Below are 23279 nucleotides of genomic sequence, written 5' to 3'. Positions count from 1 at the left end.
TATTATTAAACTTGAGTAAAGGTCTAACATTCTTGGTCGGGAAGGATATTTTTCCCTTCTTTCTTTTCAGTGTCTTACCTGTTGCTACTGTTGCGTGCTTTATCTGCCCACGGTCTCCTGCAAACTCCTGGGGGTGGGCACGTGGGTAAAGGTGGAGGAGGAATGGAGGGCAAAGGAGGCAAGTTCCTTCTTCCCTTCCCCAAGAAAGGCCCTAAAGCTGGGGTAGCGGGCGGCGTGTGGTGCTGGAAGGTTCTTTGAGGTTTAGGGAGAGGGTTTATAGATGGAGCACCTGGCTCATTGTACACATTCTCTGAATCTCCCTCCCTCCTTCTCCGTGTCCCACTAGGTCGAGCCATGTCAAAAGTCCCAAAAATGGGCTCATTGCCCCTCTTTTCTGTCTCCTCCAGCTCTTCCTTAGAGGGAGGACAGAAGTAATTCCCTGGGAATGCCAATGAAGGTCTGTCAGGAACCTCCTTTGTTGCCTTCTCCAGTTTCTTAACATGAGTTAAAACACTTTTCTTGTCTTGGGGTTGTTCTGTTGGCTTAGAAGCCCGAAATCCCCTCTCTACCATCACTTCTCTGTCCGTGTTTGCTGGGGCTTCTGGGGATTTAGGTCTCGAATCCCCCAGCTTACCAACATTCTCCTTCCCTGAGTCTTGTCTGTCCCAGCTGACCAACCTCTTGCTGTCTGTCCTTTGAACTTCTGTAGTTTTGGATTCCTTTTTCCTCACTGTCTCAGCTTCCTTCTGTGTTGCACTTAGTGGACATGTTCCTGAAATAGTTACTGGAGCAGACTCCTTTTTGCCCTCCCACTGGGATATCTTATCACGGATGCTGGCAGTTTTGGCTCCTGCTGGGCTCTTGTGGTTCAGCTTAGCGCACAGCCCGTTTTCCATGTTGGGAGCCCGTGGGTCAGTAGCAGGAGTCGTGGCTCTCCTGTGAGCCAGCATGGAGTCAGGAGGACCTGGGCTGAGGAGAGGAGAGAGGTGATTCTTTATGGACACAGCGGTGTCCCTCCTGTCTCTGTCCACTGGTGACCCACACACCTCTTTGGGCTGGGGCACCACTGCTGATGGAGCCTCGCCAAGCTTCAAGCCACAGCACTGGAGCCTAGGAAGGAAAGATATGGAAAGATGAGCGTGCACACAAATTAAAGGAGAAAAAATACTGGAGAGACACGGCAATAAATCAGTTAATTAAGAAACCTGTACACAGAACTAAAGAACACAATTAAATCTCATTATTGTTTGATTTTAATGCAGACACAATGAAGAACCGTAAGGAAAATGGCAAAACACATGGTAAACTCTGCATTTATACCAAACCACCTCACAATGTGTCAGTGTCTGTTTCCAGTGTCTTGCTCAATAACACTTCAGATGAGGCCCTGACATTATTAGAAGCTGCACACACTAATACACTTTTGACAAATCCATATTATGGGAAGAAGCCAACAGAAAACACAAAAATAATTCAGAAATAGCATCTAAAAAAACCACACACTATTCAGACAATCTGTCCTTAAACCTGTCAAAAACTTTAGAAATTCAACTCGACACATGACTACAAAATGTTTCTTGTTATAGATTATGATCTTCCATAACCAGAGCTTTTATTTATTGTGGGACAAAAAGAGTTCAGTCCTTCTGAAACAGTGTATTACAGTTTTTAGGGAGGAAGTTTTCTGCAAGCTTGAACAAAAAAAAACACAAGATGCAACCAGAGCGTGTGGAAGGAGCAAAAGGAAACCGAAAGAATAAGAAAGGCAAAAGCTGCAGGCTTTTCTTGGTAAAGCAGCAGTGAGAACTATGTTGATTAAAATAAACAGTGGGAGGGATTACATTGCACTGTTGTCAAATCTAATAATGAATTGTGCAATTTTTTTTTTAAATTGCCCACTTCCGCTTTTACTGTACACAGCAGAGAATCTTGAAATTGGCCACACAATCCCAGTGCTTACAGTTCCACCCAAACAGAGCTTTGTTTTACGGGCCAAACAGGAATTCTTGTTAAAAGAGCTCAAACATCTGCTGGGTGCCTCCGTCTCAGCTGTGATTCACTCCTGGAACATTACTGAGTCATGACTGTTTGAACTCTGGGTTTGAGGGTCAAAGTTTACGAGCTACACACAAAGCTATTTCTGGAGAGGGAGATGCAAGTATGCGCAGATGACGAGAGGGACCTAAGTGTGGACGTGCATCTTTTCTTTTCCGCTCCTGACCCACAAAACTCTGTTCTGGCTCAAAAGCCCATTCATCAAATGACTTGAATTTCCAACAAACAGAGGAAATGCGGCCTTGCTGGGTGACTTCTGATGACATTGCTGGATGTGAAAACCAACGGTCATGCAATCTAGAGGAAATCTCTGGGGGTTACTTTCCTCAAAGACCTTCAAAGAAAATGCAAAACTTGATGCAAGTATGATCACAGAGGAAAAGAAATAATTCTCTTCAAATTAGGAAGGTCAAATAAAAAAGCCAAGTTAAGGAGAGGCAGATTAGGTAGAGGAGACAAGTGATTGAGTTACAGAAAAAGTGGAGCCAAAGAAGAAAAAAATCGGTAGTCTTTTTCATTTGATAAAGAAAAACTAACAATAAATAGCGGACATTTACTGCAATGTAACTAAGGGCGGATTCAGGCTCACGTGGTCCAGCCCTAACACTGTGCATTATTGAAAAGGAAGGTTTTAAGCCTAATCTTAAAAGTAGAAACTGGGAGCTGGTTTAACAGAAGAGGGACCTGGAAAATGAAGGCTCTGTCTCTCATTCTGCTTTTATTTACTCTAGGAACTACAAGTAAGTTTGCCATCCTAGAGCAAAGTTCTCTATGAGGGTGATACGGTACCTTCGGTGGGTCTCTGAGGGTGGAAAGGAGGCTACTGCTGGAGGGTTTGTAATGGACAAAAATATTCCTGTTCATCGGTTTTGGACTTTTCCCTGAGAGAAATGTCTGGAACCTTTTGAGCAACTGTGACTGACATGGCAGGCCCTCAAAACAACAGACATCAAAATCTTCCACCCCTATTGGCACAAACAAAAAGGAAAATCCCATCATTATAATCTAAATAGAAACTAATGAATGCTGTAAGGATGACAGAAGGGGCCTTGGAGAGTGGTCATGGACGCATCAGACAGTGGCAGCAGGGGGGCAGTAACAGTATCAAGATGCCAGATGGTTGCCTCTGCCCAGTTCTGCTCCCCTTCCCTGCTATTGTTGTACTGTTGACCTTAGTGAAAAGGGGCGTCTCCTCTTTGCTTAAGTCCACTTCAGAGCTTTCTTTTGGCTATGGGAGCATTTCTTGAAATTTGGAGGAAGTTGTGCTTTGGCCAGCTAGTATGTTCCACTACTGGCATTAACCCTACTGTTATTTATTTGGGGTGGCTGTGGCTCAGGTGGTAGAGCAGGTCGTTTTACCAACTGGAAGGTTGGTGGAGTGATCCACGGCTCCTGCTGTGTCAAAGTATCCTTGGGCAAGAAACTGAACGCCCAATCAATTTCCCCAAACACAACCATTGGAGTGTGTTTGAATATCATTGTGTGTGTGATTAGGTTGTAGTAAAAAACTGAGTAGAAAGAAAGTGTATCGGTACCAGTCTATTTACTATTCGTATATCGAAGCTCCTCAATTAATCTCATAATGACAGATAAGTATGTAACATCACACTTATTACACAGAGATAAATGTCCTTGTTTAGGAGGATAAAACAAACACCATACAAGTTAGAATCAGATACCATACTACACGATATCATAGAAGCAACATGGCAACCTATTCAACTGGCTTTTAAGACACCCACCCGTTGACTGATTGGTAGATGCAGTTGTCAGTGTTTGTACAGAGCAGCAGGGCCCTCCCACCGGTCATGGTGCTAGCAGCTGGCATCCTGAGAAGACAGGTTAAAAAAAAAGAGACAGTCAGCCAGTCAGTCAGAAAGATGGAGTGTCTATTAAAAAGGAAAACAGAATTATATTTCAAGTTGCAGGTCAAAAAGTTACAAAGAAAACTGAGTATCACCAAAAATATTTCAGCTTGTATTTTTTCTCATAAATAGGTAGACATATAGATTGATGAAGGAGGACTTGGTCAAAAGAGGATGCTCCTTTCAAGGACTCTCTTGGGGAGTGGTGTGTGAAAGTAAACTACCAAATGGCTCAAACAAATCTCTTATTTTAAAACTCATTTTTGAAGACAGCCACAGAGAAGCAGACCTCACAGATTGCATGGAATACCACCAAACTACCATTCCTCACTTGGTCAGTAATTGGAGAATAGCACTGAAAAACGCCAAAACAGCCAACAGGCATATTAGGTTCCCATTAGCCATGTGGCATTATGGAAAAGTACAAAAAAAGAAAAAAAAAAACCCACACTGTAATGCAATTAAGATCCATTAGGATTATATCGGCGGTGGCGATAGAGGAGCACTCAACTTTTTAGGTTATCCTCAGCGTTTTGCCCTTTTTTGCATTTGCCAGATCAGATTTCTGATGCACTGCAGCACACACACACATTTTGTTTTTGCACATTACAAATTCTCCTTTCACTCCAGACAAGAGCTTCCTTAATTTGTTGTCTATCTTCCAGCCACACATTTTCCTGCAGTTGTTTATCACACACAAGTAGTGCCAAGGCGAGGGTGAGGGGACATGCTCAGTTTTCAATTATTACTGGGTCCATTTGTCAGCGCATAATGAAACCAGATCCACTTGGAGTGCAGCAAGGCCATCCATATGCAACACTGAACTGGAGCCACTGGTGCACAGTGCTCATTGCTTGGCCTGTAAACACTGGTAGAGGGCTGGCATGAAGCAATAGGCCCTGGCCTTTTGCTTCTGGCAAGTAGTAGTAAACGCAAGGAAAAAAAGAGATAGTTCAGGGCCAAATCCTGCTGTATTCATACTTTGATTCTACATTAAATTCACAAAGGCACTAATACATGCATTGCCACCCTGCTGCATAGCCTAACACAAAACCCCATATGAAAACACACCTACATAGACTTCTACATCCTGCCAAGGAGTCCATATGCCAGGCCCACACGTGGATTTATGTGTTTGACTTGTACCACATGTGCTCGGATACTTAGAGGTATTTGCAGGCCGTTAAACATTTCCTGGCCCAGCTCTCCCTCTCTGAGGGGTATGTGAGCCAAATTGACCCAAATTCCGCAAATTGTTGTCCTTACTGCTAAGTGAGGGGGGGAGAGTCCAAAAAAAAAAGTCAAAATATCAAATGAAAAAAAAGTAAATTGCTAAATAATATAAATAGCTGAACTCTTCCCTGAGCTAATAGCATAATTAGCCCTCAGTGTTTTAAAACTATTTTTGCCTCGTGTGTTTTCCTCTTTGAGAATGAAAGAGCAAATGGAGTATGAGGAAGAGTTGTGGTCTTGTCTGATTAGAAGCTGACCACAAGAACAATGTGTCATCCTTTTTAGCTTCTAGCTTTTGCCCACAGCTCAAGCCATTCATTCTTTTGTGTTTAGCTCCCCATCAGTCCAAAGCCTAGCCCCCAAGGGAGGAGGAGGAGGAGGAGGGAGGTTTGCGTCAGCCATCCACTGGCCTGTAGGCCCAAATTATTTTCAGCTGTGAGCTGAGCGGGGTCACATGTTTGAGGAGAAACATCAAGTGATTTTTTTTTTCTTCCTCCCCCACCTGATTATTTTCTTCTTACGAGAAAAACCCAACAAAGAAATGAAGAACAGAAATCCAGCATGGAAAAGAGGGTGGGCACGGGGAAGCATGAAGACTTCCACAGGGATGTTATGCCGTAATTAAACTGTAAAACCTTTACGATTTAATTCTTTTCTGCGTTGCAGAAGGGTGTTGCATGTCACGAGGGGGAAGGGGGTGGGGTGGATGGAAGACAGGAAGAGAGGAGAGTAGTGGCGGTGCAGCTGGAGAGACAGGGGTTGTCAAAGCCAAAGAGGAAAGTAGATATTGCAACGACAAATATGAGTATACTGTTGCACTGTGAAAACAGTGCCTGCTTTTAGGCTGTCCCACTTCATTGTTAGGATCCCCAAGGCCAAAATTCTCAGCCTTAAAAGGTAATTTGGTATTTTCACGCGATTCTGCCTTACTGGATTCTAACATTTTGACTGATGCATTAAGGCAAGCGCTTCCCAGCACTTGCCTGAACCTGACGAGCAGCGGTGTATTCACAGCTTGTAAAAGCGGTAAATTCGACAGCATTGCTAGTTTTACAGCATTCGGTTACTGAGGAAACTTTTCTGGGAGGGTGCTAAAGCTTTTGTCTGCAACATCTATTGGCAGCCATTGTTAACGCTGACCTCTAGAAAAAAGATGGCCGCCATAACAATACAGAGGTTGAGGGAAGTCATCTGCTGAGACCAATAAAAACATCACGGGGAAACTGCGACCCAAAAGACCTCTACCTGCCCCGCCCCCTTCAGCCTCTGTCCTGTGATGTGTGACAGGCTGCACATGTGGGGCAGAGGAAATGGAAGGGGCACTGTTCATCCTCAGCTGCGTGGATGACACAGGAGGGGAAAGTCGCCTGGAATGGAGATGATTCTGTGATGTTTATGACAATTATGCTTTGGATACCAAGTGACTTATCTACAAACAGTACTTCTGCTGCATTCTGTCATGCATTACTCTATTGCTGTTTTTAATATTTATATTATTCATCCAGTGAACTCAAGAAAAAAATCAATGACAAAAATATATCCAACACAGGACAAATTTCAAAGCAGTCATGGTGGAAAGAGTCTTGGTGGTTGGTGAACACTACACAGCGCTAAATACCGTTAAACCTTTAAAAGATAACAAAAGCTGGTGTCAGAGGTAGGGCATCAGAGCCAAGCATCAGTTGCATAACAAACCCTATGGGAGATTTTATCAGCAGATGGGCCCTCGGTATCTGGACACGGACAGATTCACATAAACACACCAAAAATATACCACAGAGAGAGGGATAGGGATGGGTATCGTTTAGGTTTTATCCGATACCAGTACCAAACCGGTACTTTTGAAACGGTGCCGGTGCTTAAAGAATGGAGAACACAAAATTGGTCCAAAAACCTCTTATGTTCAGCTGTTTTTTTGTAAAAAGATAACAATGTTAGCCTTTTCTGCAGCTATAGGGCATATATGGTCTCACTCTTGGCTGGAAGCAGTGCTTAAACAATGGAAAAACACAAACTTTGTCCAAAAACCTCTCATGTTTAACTGTTTTCCACTTTTCTTTGGTCATTTTAGCCTTTTTGGCCAGGGTGAAGGGAGTATCTGCCATCAAACAAGAAGACAGCCGCATGTAACTACCACGGTGTTTGCTAGTTCACCTTACATGCATTAATGTAATAATGTGGTTAGCCTACTCAACGTTAATTACACACGGACAACATGAAGCTACTCACGCAGAGGAGAACGGCTGCTGCTGCCATCATCATCCGTCATCATTTCTGCTACGCTGACAGGGCTAGGGGCCAGGACTCTCCTCTTCGGGTTTTTGGGGGATGTTGCTAACTCCGGGTCCGATAACAGGCACCACACCCGCAGTAGATGTGCACGGTGTGAGGTCTCGCAGCAAGCTATCAAATACGGCGCATTTCTCGGCTTTTAACAAAATGCTATATGTCGCCAGGTGTTTCATCAGATTCACCTTAAAGCACTTGTTGCAGGCTGCTGAGTTTGCATCTTTTGCTGTGAAGTACAGCCAGACTTCTGACCGCTTCGCCCTGGGCATTTTTAATCTGTAGCTCTGCTCTAAAAGAACGTGCGTACCTGGGCCCGCCTACTACGCTTGCAAAGGTAAAATGATTGGCTCGAATCCAAAGTGTATGACATCTCAGGAAAAAAAAGCACCGAAATGAAGCACCGAAATGTGCGCTGCTTTTCGGTCTGGTTACTACCGTTTATGTCAGAACCGGTGCCAGATACCGGTACCCATCCCTCTCAGAGGGATGTAGCTTATGTTGCTAAATGTCTTGAAACACGGTGTCATAAAATACACGTTAAATATAATGGTAAATGTACATATAAGAGAGAGAATAGTTTTTAAACATGTTTACGGTCGTGGTAAAAACCCTCTCAGTTCTAAGGTATAATGGTCCAGTGTTTACCAGGTCTTACAATTCGGTAAACACAACAAAAAAGTGGAATATTGCGCGGTGTCATTCTTTATTTAACAAAAAATAAGCCAAAATGCAGAAGCACTCAGTGAAAATATAAGTACAATAATAATCATTAGTAATTATTTTTTGTGTGACTGCAGTCTCTTGTATCATCATGGAACAAATTTGGCACACCCTTATTTAAGATGTTAATTCAACTCATTCAGGTTTGCGGCAATTCCTTTATGCACAGCTCTCTCAAGGTCCTGGCATTTCAGTCAGGTTGAGGTCTGGGCCGTTCCAACACCTCGATTGTTTTCTTTTTCAGACATTCTTTTGCAGATTCGCTGCTGTGCTCTGGATCATTATCCATTATCAGTATCAGCTGTCAAAGACTACATTTGACTGTAGAATACTTTGCTATACAGAAGAGGTCATGAGCAACCCAATGAATGCAAGGTGCCCAGGTCCTATGGTTGTGAAACATCCCAAATATTCGCCTCTCCACCACAGTGCTTGACAGTTGGTGTGAGGTGTTTGTGCTGATATGCTCTGTTTGATTTTTGCAAAATGTGTCGCTGTGCATTATTAACAGTGTCCTCTTTGGAGACACTGTTTTAAAAGTCTTGTGGTTTGCTAAGAATTTTGAGTAATCCCTACATCAAGTGTTTTTCCAAGGTATGTCATATGTTATATGATATATGTTAGCAAGCACAAAAATTACCCAGCTAGACACACAGCAGTCCTTTCATAGATGATGCTGAACTCGATTATTTGATGACAGTGTATTGATGCTTACACACACACACCAAATTTTCTACACAAGGGTCTACTTGTTTGACTGGTCACATAGCAGTTGACCTAGTCTTTGTTGTGAAGTGCAAATATATACTTTATGCATTCAGACAGTGATATTACCAGTCTGCTTCTTATTTTTTTTTTATTTTGGCAGAATATTATTTTTTGTACTTTGGCTACAAATATCATCTCAGGTGTTGATATTTGGTGATAACTTGACAAAATGTCGCTATTGGAATGAGACCTTTATCAGACTCTATGCAGAGGGTGCTGTCAGTGTTTCACTCTCTGCTTTATCAGACCTTTAAGTCGCTGTCAGCAAGCTGTGGGCCGGCTGCTGTTATCAAACTCGGGAGGCCTGCCTGCCTGTCTGCCTCTTCTCTACAGCTGCTTCTCATAAAGATTTCACCCTCCTCTCCGTCTCTCTGTCCAGCCCTGCAGGAACAGCTAACACCATGACATCATCATTCCTTACTTGTCCTTCCCCAAACTTGTTCTTTTCTCTCTGTCACTGTGAAATACCTAAAAAGGACAAAGTTACTCAGAGCTCACACTGCATTTCACAGATATCACGGCTTGGAGTAAATACAGCGAAGTAACCTTGGGTGGATAAACTACTTGAGTTAGCCTCTACATAACACTAAAAAAATGATTGCTCAAAATGTGAGTTATAGCAAGTAAAGAAGAAACGATCTATCATGTTCTTCTGATTCTTTCTGCAACCGAGGCAGAGCTGGAGACCGTATCCCTTACATGATGTGGTTCAGTATACGACGTGCCAAAGCTGTGCCTGCGATCAATTTAACACACCACTGCACATTTAGCCAGGTTCTTCTGGAATGGCAAACTTGGTGGGGGTTTTTTCCCTACCCGTCCTTCACTCTTTTATTTCTCCCTTTCATTACCTCTCTTTCATTCCTACTTAGTCTTAAAGTTGCGGGGAGCAAAGTATGAGGCAGAGGAAGAAGCAAAGGAAAAAAGGGACGGGGTTTTAATACTTTGCCCACTCTCTTCTACACAGAAAGCAGAAATCATGTAGAGCCAATTTATTGTGAGCCCAGCAAGGTTGTCAAATCGAACGTGTCTAACATGAAGCATTTGGTTTTGAGGCATATGTTAGGAATCCCAGTGACTGGCACGCTGCCTTGAGCCCTTGCAGGGCTTGGAAAGGTTGTGCATGGTTCCTAAAGAAGTAGGGCAGAAAGGTTTGATGGTAAAGGAAAGAATGTATAGAGAGGAAGAGGAGGAGATGGTCTGGCAAATAAAGAATGGAATTTTATCACAACTCTGCAGTCTCCCTCTCTCTGGTTCTGTCTTTGTGTCCTGTTCAGGGCCCCTGCTGCTTTCCCAAGCTGATTCCATAGCAAAGCCTTGGAGTAAATCCAAACTGACTGATTCTATGACTATGAGTGCCCGTCTACAGTATTTGGCCACGCACAGAAAACATGTTACAAGCCTGGAAAGTGCCCACTCACTGACACACAGACACAGACACACACACATATGCACACACATTGTGCAACGTGCTTTCCAAACCCATTGATAATCCCCCTGCCCTGCTGTGTTGTCTCCCCTTGGCCTTCCACCACCCCCCTTCTCCCTCCATTGTAAGAGGAGGATGGACGTGAGACGGCATTGAAACTGGGTTAGCCTCAAAAGCAGACAGGAACTGTGGGGGGATACCATAAACAATTAATTTCTCCCTGTGTGTGTTTTTTGCTTATCAGTCCATTCTAAATATACCATTGTATCCATTGTTATATATCTAATGTCGCACATATATAGCATTTCTTGTTATTGTGGTTGTCATTTTTAACAAGAGACTCCCGATGACTGGTGTCTAGAGTCTATCCCACTGGGAGCTGGGATCATGGACCAAAATATTACCTCAGAAAATGTAAACAAATCTTAATTATGACTGGGGTGACAAAGAAAGCCACTGTTGGTGCAATTATGGCGCGAAGGCACAGCCATGCAACAGAATGCGACACCATTTGTGAGGCTTTTTCACACATCAAGTGAGTACTTATTTACTTGTTTGTCTTTGTGCACTCAGATGAATAGGAAATGTGATTCAGCTCACAGGAAGCTTAAGTAAGACCAACCTCCTGAAATGAAGTCATTGGGCTTTTCCGCACAAAGTGTTTCTGCTTACAAATTCACCCCATACAGCAAGAACTTGGGTTTGCTTTTGATAAATGGGACAACTTTGGCTACCACAAGGTCAAAATGGCAACAAGCAGAAGGAAAACTCCACACAAACTCAGCAAAATCCTCCCAAAAAGTCCTTCACACTTGATCTCCACTTGTCAAGAGTTTATAAATGATTCATCTCAGGCTTTTAACTCCATTAGAGTTTGTGGCTTCCATTCCAGGTCAGTCGTACACTAAAGACTTAAATGTGATACCCTCTTTTATGAAATTATGTCTGGGAGAGCATTTAATCAGTGTTTGCAAGATAAATGCTGAAAATCAGATTGATCCTCTGAGTCTTTCTTTTTAAAAATACAACTGACCCGGTGGAAAACTGAAAAATGAAGTATTTCCTCCATCTTAACAATGGATTTTGCTAATCAGCAACAGAAGCTGAGAGGCTACTAAGAGGCATTAACTATCTCCATCAGTGAAGAAAAGCTTCGTGAACAAAATGAGAAGAAGAAAAAATAGAATTGAAGGATGATGAGTCTGACTTGGAGGCATAGCAAACAAATCTCTCTCTCTTTCTATCCCCCCATCTGGGAAAGCGTGTCGTGTTTCTTCTCCTTGCAGAGGTGGAGCATCTGTTCGCCAAATCCCTCCCATGGACTTGTCAGCCCCTCCTGTCCACTGACAAAAAGCTCCCATCAGCACAGCTCTGACTCATCCCCAGTCTGCTCCCAATTACCCTTCTGGCTCCAAGGACCAAAGACCTTGCCAACTCATTCCAAGGCCAATTTTCAGCTTTCAGTTTGGCCTACATTACCCCCATAACATTGTCCCTGTTAAGTCCAAAAAACCCACACTGGGTACCTTTACAGCGAATACACCACTTTAGTTTGAGCAAACCTGGAAGAATGTAGTTTAAATCTTAAAATGCTTAAATAAAAGTGCTTTTGGGATTTTCTGCATAACTAGAAGGAAATTTTTCAGTTCAATTCAATTCTCTTTTGTTTATATAGCACCAAATCACAAAGCAGTTGCCTCAAGCCACTTAATTTTGTAATGTAAAGGCCCTACAATATTAGAGAGAAAACCCCAACAATCATATGACCGCCTATAAGCAAGCACTTGGCAACAGTGGGAAGGAAAAACTCCCTTTTAACAGGAAGTAACCTCAGACAGGACCAGGCTCAGGGAGAAGCAGCCATCTGCCACAACCGACTGGCGGTGAGGGGAGAGAGACAGGAAAAAAGACAGAACACATTTTCAACACCAAACTCAAGGAAGGAGTGTCAGAAAAAGACCATCTGATAGTCACAAACTACTTGGTGACTCACCAGGTGTGCAGAGGTTAAAAATTAAGCAGGGTTAAAGATTCTATTTTCATTCTTCAAACAGCTGCTATTATTTCTTTTTCCTTGTACAAGAGCATGCTCTCTCCCACTGCAAACAAAGTATTTCAAGTACTTTAAATATTGTTACTTTTTTATTCACCTTTATTCTGCTGCTTTGGTTTTTTTTCATGTTTTAGTCAAGTGAGCAGCATAGCTTGAGCAATGGAAACATGTGGATCCTCGGTGTTTCATTTTAACTAATGAAACAGTAGAAAAAAAAATCTACTAAAATATAGTATACTGTCCATTTTAAAATGACGAAATTTTCCTTTTTTCCAGAAGGCTCTATTTTCCTGGTAGAAAATTACCAATGTTCATTTTTTTTTACATAGTCTGTTTCTTTTTTACAGTGCACCGCTTTCAGTCCAGACAGAAATATGATGTACAGTTAAGATCATTTCTACCTTCATTCAGGCTATGTGATGTCACTGATCCCATCTTCTAGCACTGCCAGCAGATCAAAGTTTTAACTTATGAAATAGCTCAGCTTCATGAGACTCTCAAAATCTCTATGAGTACTGTTAGTAACTCCTTTATTTCAAAGTTTTATCCACAGAAAAGTCACCAAACCCCTTTAAAATGTAAAACATTCAGCTCCTATCCCACAAATACAATGGATCACCCTATGCTAAGAAGTAGTTGCAGCTCATATAAATTATCACTGACATAGTAAGTAAGGTCTTTGACAGGAAAATTGCCAAACAAAAGGCAATGAGACTTTCTATTTGATGTGATGAATTTCAGCGGATGATTTCTTAACACCCGCAAGTAGCAGAGTGCTAGAGGTGCCTCTTACGCACACTTACTGCTGTCACACAACCATAGATGTCTATGTTTTACCAAGCCCTCGAATAGATGGAAACAATCCCAGGGCATGACACCTGAGACCTGGCTCTGCTATCAACAGCACCCAACGGGCCAGGATTTTACAGACATGCGAGGAAGCGTCACTTTATACGCCATAATTCATGTGGGGAAAACACATCCAACAGTAAGCAGCATTTATGGCTATCTGCTATTGTACTGTGCTGACACACAATGTGGGTTTCTTGAGCCTAATGGTAAAACCTTTCCTCTCAGAGAAAGCTTCAGCCTGAGCGAATGTGCTGCAGTGAGTGGACTTATACATCCTTTCAACAATAACCTGGGTTCTTGAGCACACTAACATTATCCTCTGGGCCCCTGATCAAATTTCTCCTCCAAGCCGCAGTCTCTGAGTTGAGCTCCAATGTCAAAAAATCCTCTCTCTCTCTCTCTTTCTCCTTCCTGTTTTTTTCACTGTTTCATATTTTAAGGGTTCCACTTGAGAATTCCCACCAGAGCTCCCACCCCCCTCATCCCCTGCTCCCCTGCTCCTCTGCATGCCTGCACAGAAACAGATTTTTGTAATTCGCCGCCAATCCCTGGGGGAGCTGAAAAAGGCGAGAGCTTGGGAAAGTGCTCTTCCGGAGTGTAAACTCCAGAGTCAGAGCTGACGTTTTTGACCTCCACACACCCCTTGACCGACAACTGTGAGCCTGGGCTGAGACCGCCGGTGGATGAAGAGAGTTTAGCACAAACTGATGTAAAGACGTGCATTTACACTGTCGTGTCCTCAAGAAGAAAGGTGTTTCATTTTGTTAGTATTCCAGGAGTTCATCTAACTGATTTATAATTTCTGTAAGATACCAGAGTCACCGAGAAACTTACAAAGAAGAAACTTATGCAAAATGTATTCTGTTTATTTCAGTTAAATATTGCTAAACTACGGTAGATGTTTATAAAGAACTGCAAACCAGCCAATGCAGCTTTGAACTGTATTGCAATAAAATACAAAAATTACATTATGGAAACCATAATTAAGCTGGAGACAGACAAAGAGACAACTACTACTTTCTCTCTATCTAACAAGACAGTGCTTAGATGTGATTTGGTATGATCAAAGCTGCTCTGTGTCTGCAGATTGTCTGGGGCATCTACTCATTATGTTGTTACACTTTGATGAAATCTTCAGCTCCAGGTCCAGATAAAGTTTTAATTGTCATTTTAGAGTAGATCCCTAAATTCACAGGTAAACAACCTGTAAATTTAGAGAAGAGAAGAGAAGAGAAGAGAAGAGAAGAGAAGAGAAGAGAAGAGAAGAGAAGAGATTCAAACTGTGCACTAACGTTTTCCCACTTTGCTTGGAATGCCCATCATAACAAGGCAACCTGAGCCCAAATCAATGAGGTGTACAGCCACATTATAATTACACTTTGAACCCAGATGGACACATTCCTTTCCAGACTGCAGCCTTCTCCGCCTACAAGTACGCTTTTTTTTTACCCCCACCAAGTTGGGGATGTTAAGCAAAGAGTAAATGCATGTTTCTTCTCAAACACAGTGTTTGTAGATGTGCATGGAAAGGTTTTGCACTAGTGAGGCCGTAAACGTTCTCGCTGTATTTCCATGTCTTTGTTGGAATCTGTCTGCGCCTGTTTTTCTGCATGTGTTTTTTGTGGTGTGTGTGCGCATGTGCGTGCATGTGTGTGTTCGGGTTTATGCCACACGCCGCCAACGGGCACAGGCTACAAAGCCACACGGGGCTGGCACTTTGGCTTTGGATGGTGGTTGTCAGCACTGGTTTTCCCGTGATGATTTTCCAAGGACACATCTAACAACCTGCCATCCAACTGCAGCTGCCTCTGTCTATGCCCATCTTTCTGCTAGAGATTCACATTCTGTACTGCTGCCTATGTAAACAGCGCAGCAGGACAGAAATTCGGCCTGCCATGTCCTGTTAAACGTTCCAATTAGTGTCACAGCAACCATTTTCCCTCTGGCTGTGGTCAGAGCTCTTTTTAATATAAGTCAGACACTGAAAGAGAGGGAAGATGCCAGACAGAGCGACAGCTTGCATGCGAGAGGCTTGGGGGGTATTTGTGTGAGTTTGTGTCAAGGTTACGGGTGAACTTGAAAGCTATATGACCAGCTGCCAACTGAATAAATGACTCCAGTATCCAGTGTGATGGTATGCATTATCCGTGCATAAATATATGCATTTATGTGAGTTGACACAGGATTCCAGGTCTCTAAGATGGTATGAATTATTCTTGCATCCGTGTGTGTGTGTGTGTGTGTGTGTGTGTGTGTGTGTGTGTGTGAGAGAGAGAGAGAGAGAGAGAGAGAGGTATCAAAGGTTGTTGGGTTTTTTTTACTATGATTAAACCCATGGCCATCTAACAACATCACAGATAAATGCCCACCGGCCCCACAACTTGGAAACCAGAGGAATTCTTTGACCATCGCTTGTTCTTTCAGGGTATGTCACTGTGGTAACAACAGCGGCTGTAGGAGATTGGCCTGGGGGGGGTCTTTAAGTTGCACGCCACCCTGCGGAGCGCCTGTCAAGAGCAGAGCGCCTATAAGAGGAGGGGTGGATGGGCCGTAACCTCCTAAAGGCCTGCTGTCACTTTTTGGAGTTGAGAACAATAGAGGAGACAGATGTCATGGACACACACACACACACATAGAAACACTGCAAAAATATGCACACAATTTACAATACAGTGAAACTGCAGTACACAGATATGTGCACGGGCTTCATGTGTGCACAGCTATCTGATACACTTGCAAAACAGATCCATGAAAAGTGTGGGTCCGCATAAAAACAGGCCCGTAACAGTTAACTTTCTTGCAAAATAGAGACCTTTGCGTCAGCACGGAGCTAAACGCTGCTTTCCTGGATGAACTCGTACTCTAGTGAGTCATTCCAATGAATCAAGACTGATTTCTCCACTTCGGTATGCATCCAAGTAAAAAAAAAAAAAAAAAAATCAAGCCATGAAAGATGACCAATTTGTCACAATACTAAACATCTGGTGTTTCAGCATTCAGGACCCCCCACCCCAACACACACACACACACAATGAATGCATACTGATGAAACATTCTCAAAGCCAACAGTGAGTAGATTTAAGTCCTTGTGCTTTGCATGTGTTGATGTGTCTAAGTGTGTTTCTCATGAGGGAACGCATAGATGGACGCTGAGTGAAAATACCATGGATATGAGTGTGTCAGGATTTTGGTGTGAAAAGTCAAACAGGGAAAAGTGGAGCAAATGGCTGAGAGCAAAAATGAGTAGCAGAGGAGGGGGCGTGACTGAAAAATAGGGAGGGTAGATATCCTGTGTGATGAATGCAAAGTCACAAGTGCTGACTTTTCCTCTACAGTGCATACTGTCTTACACCACAGCCATGGAGGCAATTAGCCTCCGATCCTAACTCAGAATGCAAATATCCAATCTGCCAGGCCAGTGTGTGTATGATAGTAACACTACTACCAGACACAAACACAGAGATAGACACAATGTGTTCACAGGAAAAGACTGCAGCTCACTTATTATAAGTTTGCTGACTAGCAGACAGACGGTCCCTGTGTCTTTATCTCCAGCTCTATAAACCGTCTCTCTGAAACGCCGGGGGAGTCAGCCATTCTCAATTCAATAAACGTCCCAGCCTTACCCATTTAAGTAAACAGAACACAACAACAGACAGAAACAGGAGACGGAGTGGAGGAATGCTGATTTGTGCTCAGTAAAACTCCCGCCGACCTGCTGAAGCTGTTCATCTACCCCAACATGAACCTAAAGTACAGAAAAAAAAAAATTGGCTGCGCCTCAGTCAGAAATATAAATATTCCAGTGCTGCATGTTCCAAGGATTTTGTTCTTGGGTTTAATGATCACCCAACAGACTGAAATACTCGAGGAGACTTGAGGAATCCACTGGGATGGATTATATTGGCTGACTGATAGCCATCTTTTGCTTACAGGACATGGCAGATGAGCCTTCTGTTTTACAATCTGCGTTGAAACAGAAAGTATCAAACTTAAAGGAGTATTATTGGCTCTTTGACCACTAGTGGCATAGCAGAGCAATGTTTTTCATACTGCGTGTGCACCACATAGAACGTGTTGTTTTTATGAGACAGAAGTATTCACGTTTAGATAAGAAGGTGAAGCTCAAAGTTATGAGCTAATGCTACCACGTATGGTTGGTAGCTGCATCTTTAGACTACATAGGTTCAAAGCACAGACAAATATGACTGCCTTATATGGGCATTTCTACTTCAACTGCCTTTCAACACAAAAAGCAACCATATTCACTGAAGGACACAGAGAGGAGAAGTTACGGCTAGCGTTCCACTTTCTTGGCAATACCACATATCATCAGTACAACAATGATGGAAAGATGAAGTTTCTCCAGCAAGTTTCGGAATATTTCTAAACAAATAAAAAAAAAATTTTGCTCAGCCTTTAGGCCACATTCTGAGAAGGAAGATAAACAAGACTGTGTTTATTTACAGTGAATTTAACATCATGGTGCTTTTTTATTATCTCCTGGAACATATCAACATATTACAGTAAGTTATAGTTTAACAATAATTCACCACGGTGACCTCTTTATATGTAGGTGGTGACTTTGTAGTAGTAAATACTATTTTAATTTTACAGCTATGCCCTATATTCACTTTGCAGCGTAGCCAACATTGTGATGCGCTATATTTTCATTCATTCATCCTTTCTGGATGAATGGTTGGTTTCTGTTTCTCCATGGTTACTGTGCAACTTGTCTATATATTTAAAGAGATAGTTAACAGCTATTGATGTGGATATCTACAAAATCCACACTGTCCTGTGAACCAGAGTCCAAACATAAAAGGTTGCTAAATTGGAAAATCTGAAAAGTAGAAAAGAAAAAAGTACTGTTGTGGACCTCTGTTTAATGACTACAGCACATACAGTATATTATAGCATATGAACTGCAGGCTCTCAGGTGTCCTGACATTTTATCCCAGCTCCACACTCTCACTAATGCACACTCGTGCATACAGATCATTTCCAAATACTGGTAAGCTGACTTTTTTCTGGAACTACCTGAGTTTTCCACCCCAGCTTGCCCCCTCACAACAATACAAGCAATACATGAAGAGGTGCCTTTGTTCACCGCGAAGAATGCTCATCTCACTTATCCTCTCTTTTCGGTCTCTCTCTCCCTTGACAAGCCAAGTTTGGAATGCAGCACACACTTTGACCATTATCCAAATTGTCACCAGACCATCTACCCACACGCTGTTTTCATTTAATAAACGCTGAGAGCTGACAACCGTTGAGCACGCATGCGCGCAAACAGCTCACGGAGGTCCAGAGAGCTGAGATCCGTGGACTTGATTCAGATGTTTTTTGACCGACTACTTGAGCAACACTCATGATACCTTAACTGCAGCCAAAGCAGTTCGGGATGACCTGTGACTCATAAAAATTCAGAGGAAACCATACCCTAACTTATGTCGTACATATTGCATTAAAGCATGGACGCGCGTTCTTTACGCAAACAAGCTTTATATGTGAGGACGACGCACAGAGATGACTTTAAATCATTTGCACATACTAATGACCCCCCCCCACACACACACACACACAGTACCTTCCCAAGAAAAAAAGGTTTTCACTTAGTTCAGTAAAGCTATAATGTACAGAAACACGTGAGAAGTGAAATCTTACCTTTCTGAGCTGGGTGAGCCCTGGTGAAGTGCTCCTGGGGCAGTTTCTCATTTTGCGAATCCTGACCCCGCAGAAGACAGCATCCACTTGCATGCTTCCTTTGCATCAGAGTAGTTTGCCTTTCTTCCTCTCTCTCTCGCTTCCTGAAGTTTGAGCAACCTTACCCCTGCCTCTCACTTTGCATTGCCCTTGTCAGTGCCTCCCACGTATACACACACAGAAAAGACACTGGGTGCAGGATACAAAAAACACTCTGAAAAAGTCACAAAGTCAGGGATATGCCTCCTCCTCCTCTGTTCTTCAGTCTTCTGCCTGCGAACTAAAACCTTTACGGCTCCTTCTGCGCTCTAGCTCTTAAACGCACACTCAGAGACTCCCTATCTCTTAGTGACACTAACTCGCTCTCTCGCTCTCTCTCGCCCCTTCTCAAACTTTTCCCACCCCTCCTTCCCTCGAGCCACCCCCTCCCCTTCTTCCTTCCTCCTCTCGCTCTCTCTCCTCCTTCTTCATTTTCCATCATCACCCCCCACCACCACCACAACTCCTCCCACCCACCTAAACCCCCCACTGCTGAACTAATCTGCAGCTGGCCGGGCGATTGGAGCCCTGGTTGCTAGGGAAACCGAGTGGCGGGGGAAAAAAACTGGAAGAATGGCGCAGGAAGGGCCAAAGCTGAGCGCAAGTGAATACATAAATAAAAATCCTCCTCCGGGAGCCAATTAATCAGTTTTATCTTCTTAAAGACTTCACATGTGACCAAAAAGCAGTGTAACAACAACCATACTCCCTATGGTTGTTAAGTGCTCGGTGTTTATGTGTGTCTATGTGGTAAGATTTCAGAGAGAAAATGGTTTGAGCTGATTACTGACCTATCCTGTGTTAGGAAATACAGACTGAGGAATTCAGCTCCTCATCTTAAGGCCAAGGCTGCAGGGTAACTCAATGATCCTGTGGAGAAAGCAAAAAACAAGACCGGACGGGCATACTGATGACCAGGGCCATTAAATATTAACTAGTTCAAACCCACACACACTCTCTCTTTAGTAAGTGCATTATTGGAAGCATAAAGACAGGAAGTCTTCCAAACCTGTCAAAAACCACACATTAACATGCAGTGAAATAGATGTTAAAGAGGCCAAAGACATTTTGATGTAAGACATTCACTAAAGTCACATCTTAGATTGAAAAATGTTACCTAACAGCAGCACTGCTCTGTGAGAGCCTGCAGGTGTTGTATACTTTAATCAAGCATTAGTTGCATTTTTTTTTTTTTTTTTTGCTTAATGGGTCTATTAAAATTCAAATATGCTTTATTGGTACGATCATTTTTGTAAACAAGAATGTCAAAGCACCAGATTTCAACAAAAAAGAATCAATCACACAAAAATAACCAGAGTAAATGCAAAATGTAGTTTTTTTAGTGTTTATTTTATTTAACTTGTAACTGGTTGTGCCACTCTTGGCACGAACTGCAATCAAGTGTTTGTGATAACCAGAAGATAAGGAGTCTTTCATAACACTGGCTCATTGGTCCACTCTTCTTTGCAGAGTTGTTTTAATTCAGTCACCCCGGGGGGTTTCCGAGCATGAATAGCCTGTTTAAGGTCAAAAGGCCAAAGGATCTCAGCCAGATTTAAGTCTGGACTTTGACAGGGCCACTCCAACCATTCAGAGGTGGACTTGCAGGTGTATTTCAGGTCATCGTCCTGCTGCACATACTGATGGCTCGATATTATATTTCATTATTTCCTGGTAGAGAGCAGAATTCATAGTTCCATCAGTTACAGCAAATTATCAAGGTCCCGAAGCAGCAAAGCAGCCCCAGACCATCACACTACCACCATCATGTATGATTGTTGGTATGATGTTCTTTTTATGAAATGCTGTATTAGTTTTACACCAGACTCAAACCTTCCAAAAAGTTCTTTTCTCCTGGAAACCCTCCCATGGGATTTCTTTAGATGATCTTTAGATGTTGTTCCGGGTTCATTTGTGACCTCTGCGGTGAGTTGTTGATGCACTCTTGGAGTAATTTTGGTAGGCTGGCGACTCCTTTGAATGTTCACCACTGGTCCAAGTTTTCTTTGTTAGTGGATAATGGCTCTCACTGTGATTCACTAGAGTTCCAAAGCCTTATACATGGCTCTGTAACCCAGACTGATAGATGTCAATTACTTTGTTTGTCAGGTGTTTCTTTTGCTTGTGTCGTGATTTGCAGCTATTTAAGATCTTTTAGCCTACTCCACTTTGTCACACAGGTTCTATTTAAGTAATTTTTTGATCAAACAGATCTGACAGTAATCAGGCCTGGGTGTGCCTTCACAAAGTTTCAAACAGCAACACTTCAGCAAAGCAACTATTCTGCTGACCTCTGAGCCTAAACCCTGACCTCCCCTTTGAAATGCAAGAGAGATCTAAAAAGCCTAGCTTGTCCTTCAATAGCTGTGGGGGTAATAGGGTGGAAGGTGGAGGCTAGTAACATCTGTTTGGCGTTTATCCCACCTTATTGTATTGTTGAGTCTTCTATCAAGCCTACAGCTGGGATCCTGAGAGTGTACTGAGCCCGCTGTCCAGGGGACCCACATCATGACTATGAACACAACTCAAACAAGTTCTCAGTCCTTGATGGTGCATAGTAGGCTATTGCAAGACCTCTGTTTTCAGCAAAGGAAGTGACATTGAAATCACACCCAAAGTGTGTTTTGTTCCCTGTGCTGCCCTTTCCCTTAGCCTGTTATCCTGGAAGCTGTTTTACTTGCCATCCATGATTACGGAAAAATAATAAAGTAACGCCTGAGCACTCTCTAAGGAAATTCGTTCAGGAATATCCTGGCACTTCCAATAATGGCCAGACAAAATACTGTGAACTCTTATCTGTCAGTTAAGACTTAGAATTGAATTACTTATGTTTTATATAAATATTTTTTTTATCTTATTAACCAATAAACATGATTTTGATTATTTATGATTTTATATCACAAATGTCAGACTTGCTATGTTTTTCTTTTGTTTTGCTTTTTAGAACAGATTATCAGTAGTTTTCTTGATTTTTGTTAGATAAAACATACAATTCTTTGTCACACTGCACTTGTTTTTGTGAACATTTTTTTATTTTTTAATTATCAGCAAATCAAGAAAATAACTGTCAAAGCTTTTCAGAGAAAGCTACCGTTTACAGTCATACAGAGAGTTGTTACTTCCGAATAAGACTTCTCAACTTCCCCATAAAGAGTAAAACAAACATAACAAAACTGTTTATGATTTCATAACTTATTCTCTCTTCCTCTTTCTTACTCCTGTAACCTGTCACCTTACTTCTATTTTCAATCACAGCAATAGTCGCCTCAAGTCCTGCAGTAACCCCTGTTTTCTTAAGGAATACTTGGTTAGAAAACAAAAGACTTATTTTACAGCATTATGAATGAGCAACTGGCCCATTTTTAATGACACCACACAAAAAAGTTTCTTCATTATACCAAAATTTTGAGTAAACTTCACCTGAAACATATAAAATCAACGGTTTATTTATTCAAAGTAATAATCATCAATGACAACATGTTTGGTGTAAACTGAATGTATATCAACCAAGCACAATTCTTTTAACCTGATTCCATTAAATTTACATTATTTTTACATTTTATTAGATAGTAGCTATGTAGCTAAATTACATCATAAAATTGTATCCTTTCTTAAAGTCAGCATTTACAGTGTTCTAGTATTTCAATTACATTAATTAGATCACCTCTCTGACCCTTGTACTTCCGTTTTTTTCTCCCTTGCATCCTTCTTGTAAGAGAAGACTAGGAAAAACAGACTGAACAGGCTCCCAGAATTGTGCGTGATATGTCTCCATCTATGGATCAGATGATGTCTTTACACAGACCTTCAATAATTAGTGTGGATGCTGATTAAGCAGCCACAATATTGTTCTTCTACTTTTCATCTCCCATACGTTTTCTGGTTGCTATCTCCTTCAATACTGTTCAACTTAACCATCATTGTCCTCTTTCATCCAGTGTTATTATTATTGTAATAGATGTTATGGTTCTTTCATAAATGCCACCAATGCACAGTCTCCTCCCTGCAACTCTTCCATAGAGTCCAATGTTAAAATTCGTCTGAAGATCAGAGGTACAATCTGTCTTTACACTGTCACCACATCCATATAATAAACTCCACAGTCATGAAAACTGAGAATTCTTTAGACCGGACATTGCTGGCACTCACGGTGAAAGAATTTTGTCAGTACAACATGCAGGGTTCATACGCCTTTTTCAGGGTCAAATTCAAGCACTTTTTAAGCACTTTCAAGGTCCCTTTTCAAGCTTTTCCAGCCCCCGCAAAAAAA

The 23279-nt window shown here is 42.2% G+C and overlaps 1 protein-coding gene across 1 annotated transcript in view; it reads right to left on the bottom strand.

Moving 5' to 3' along the window:
* si:dkey-82f1.1 (DENN domain-containing protein 2A) overlaps nt 1-19366 on the bottom strand; it is a 36085-nt gene extending 16719 nt beyond the window's left edge. Inside the window, exons 1-3 of the mRNA XM_039615430.1 lie at nt 18932-19366; nt 3798-3884; nt 79-1110 (exon numbers count right to left, since the gene is read on the bottom strand). Of these exons, the coding sequence (XP_039471364.1) occupies nt 79-1110; nt 3798-3883 (1118 nt within the window). The 5' untranslated portion in view covers nt 3884; nt 18932-19366. The remainder of the gene's footprint in view (nt 1-78; nt 1111-3797; nt 3885-18931) is intronic.
* Nucleotides 19367-23279: the final 3913 nt, after the last annotated feature.

The sequence above is a fragment of the Oreochromis aureus genome, linkage group 7 (assembly GCF_013358895.1).
Source record: "Oreochromis aureus strain Israel breed Guangdong linkage group 7, ZZ_aureus, whole genome shotgun sequence".
Taxonomy (NCBI): domain Eukaryota; kingdom Metazoa; phylum Chordata; class Actinopteri; order Cichliformes; family Cichlidae; genus Oreochromis; species Oreochromis aureus.
This window is presented reverse-complemented; position numbering and strand designations above follow the sequence as displayed.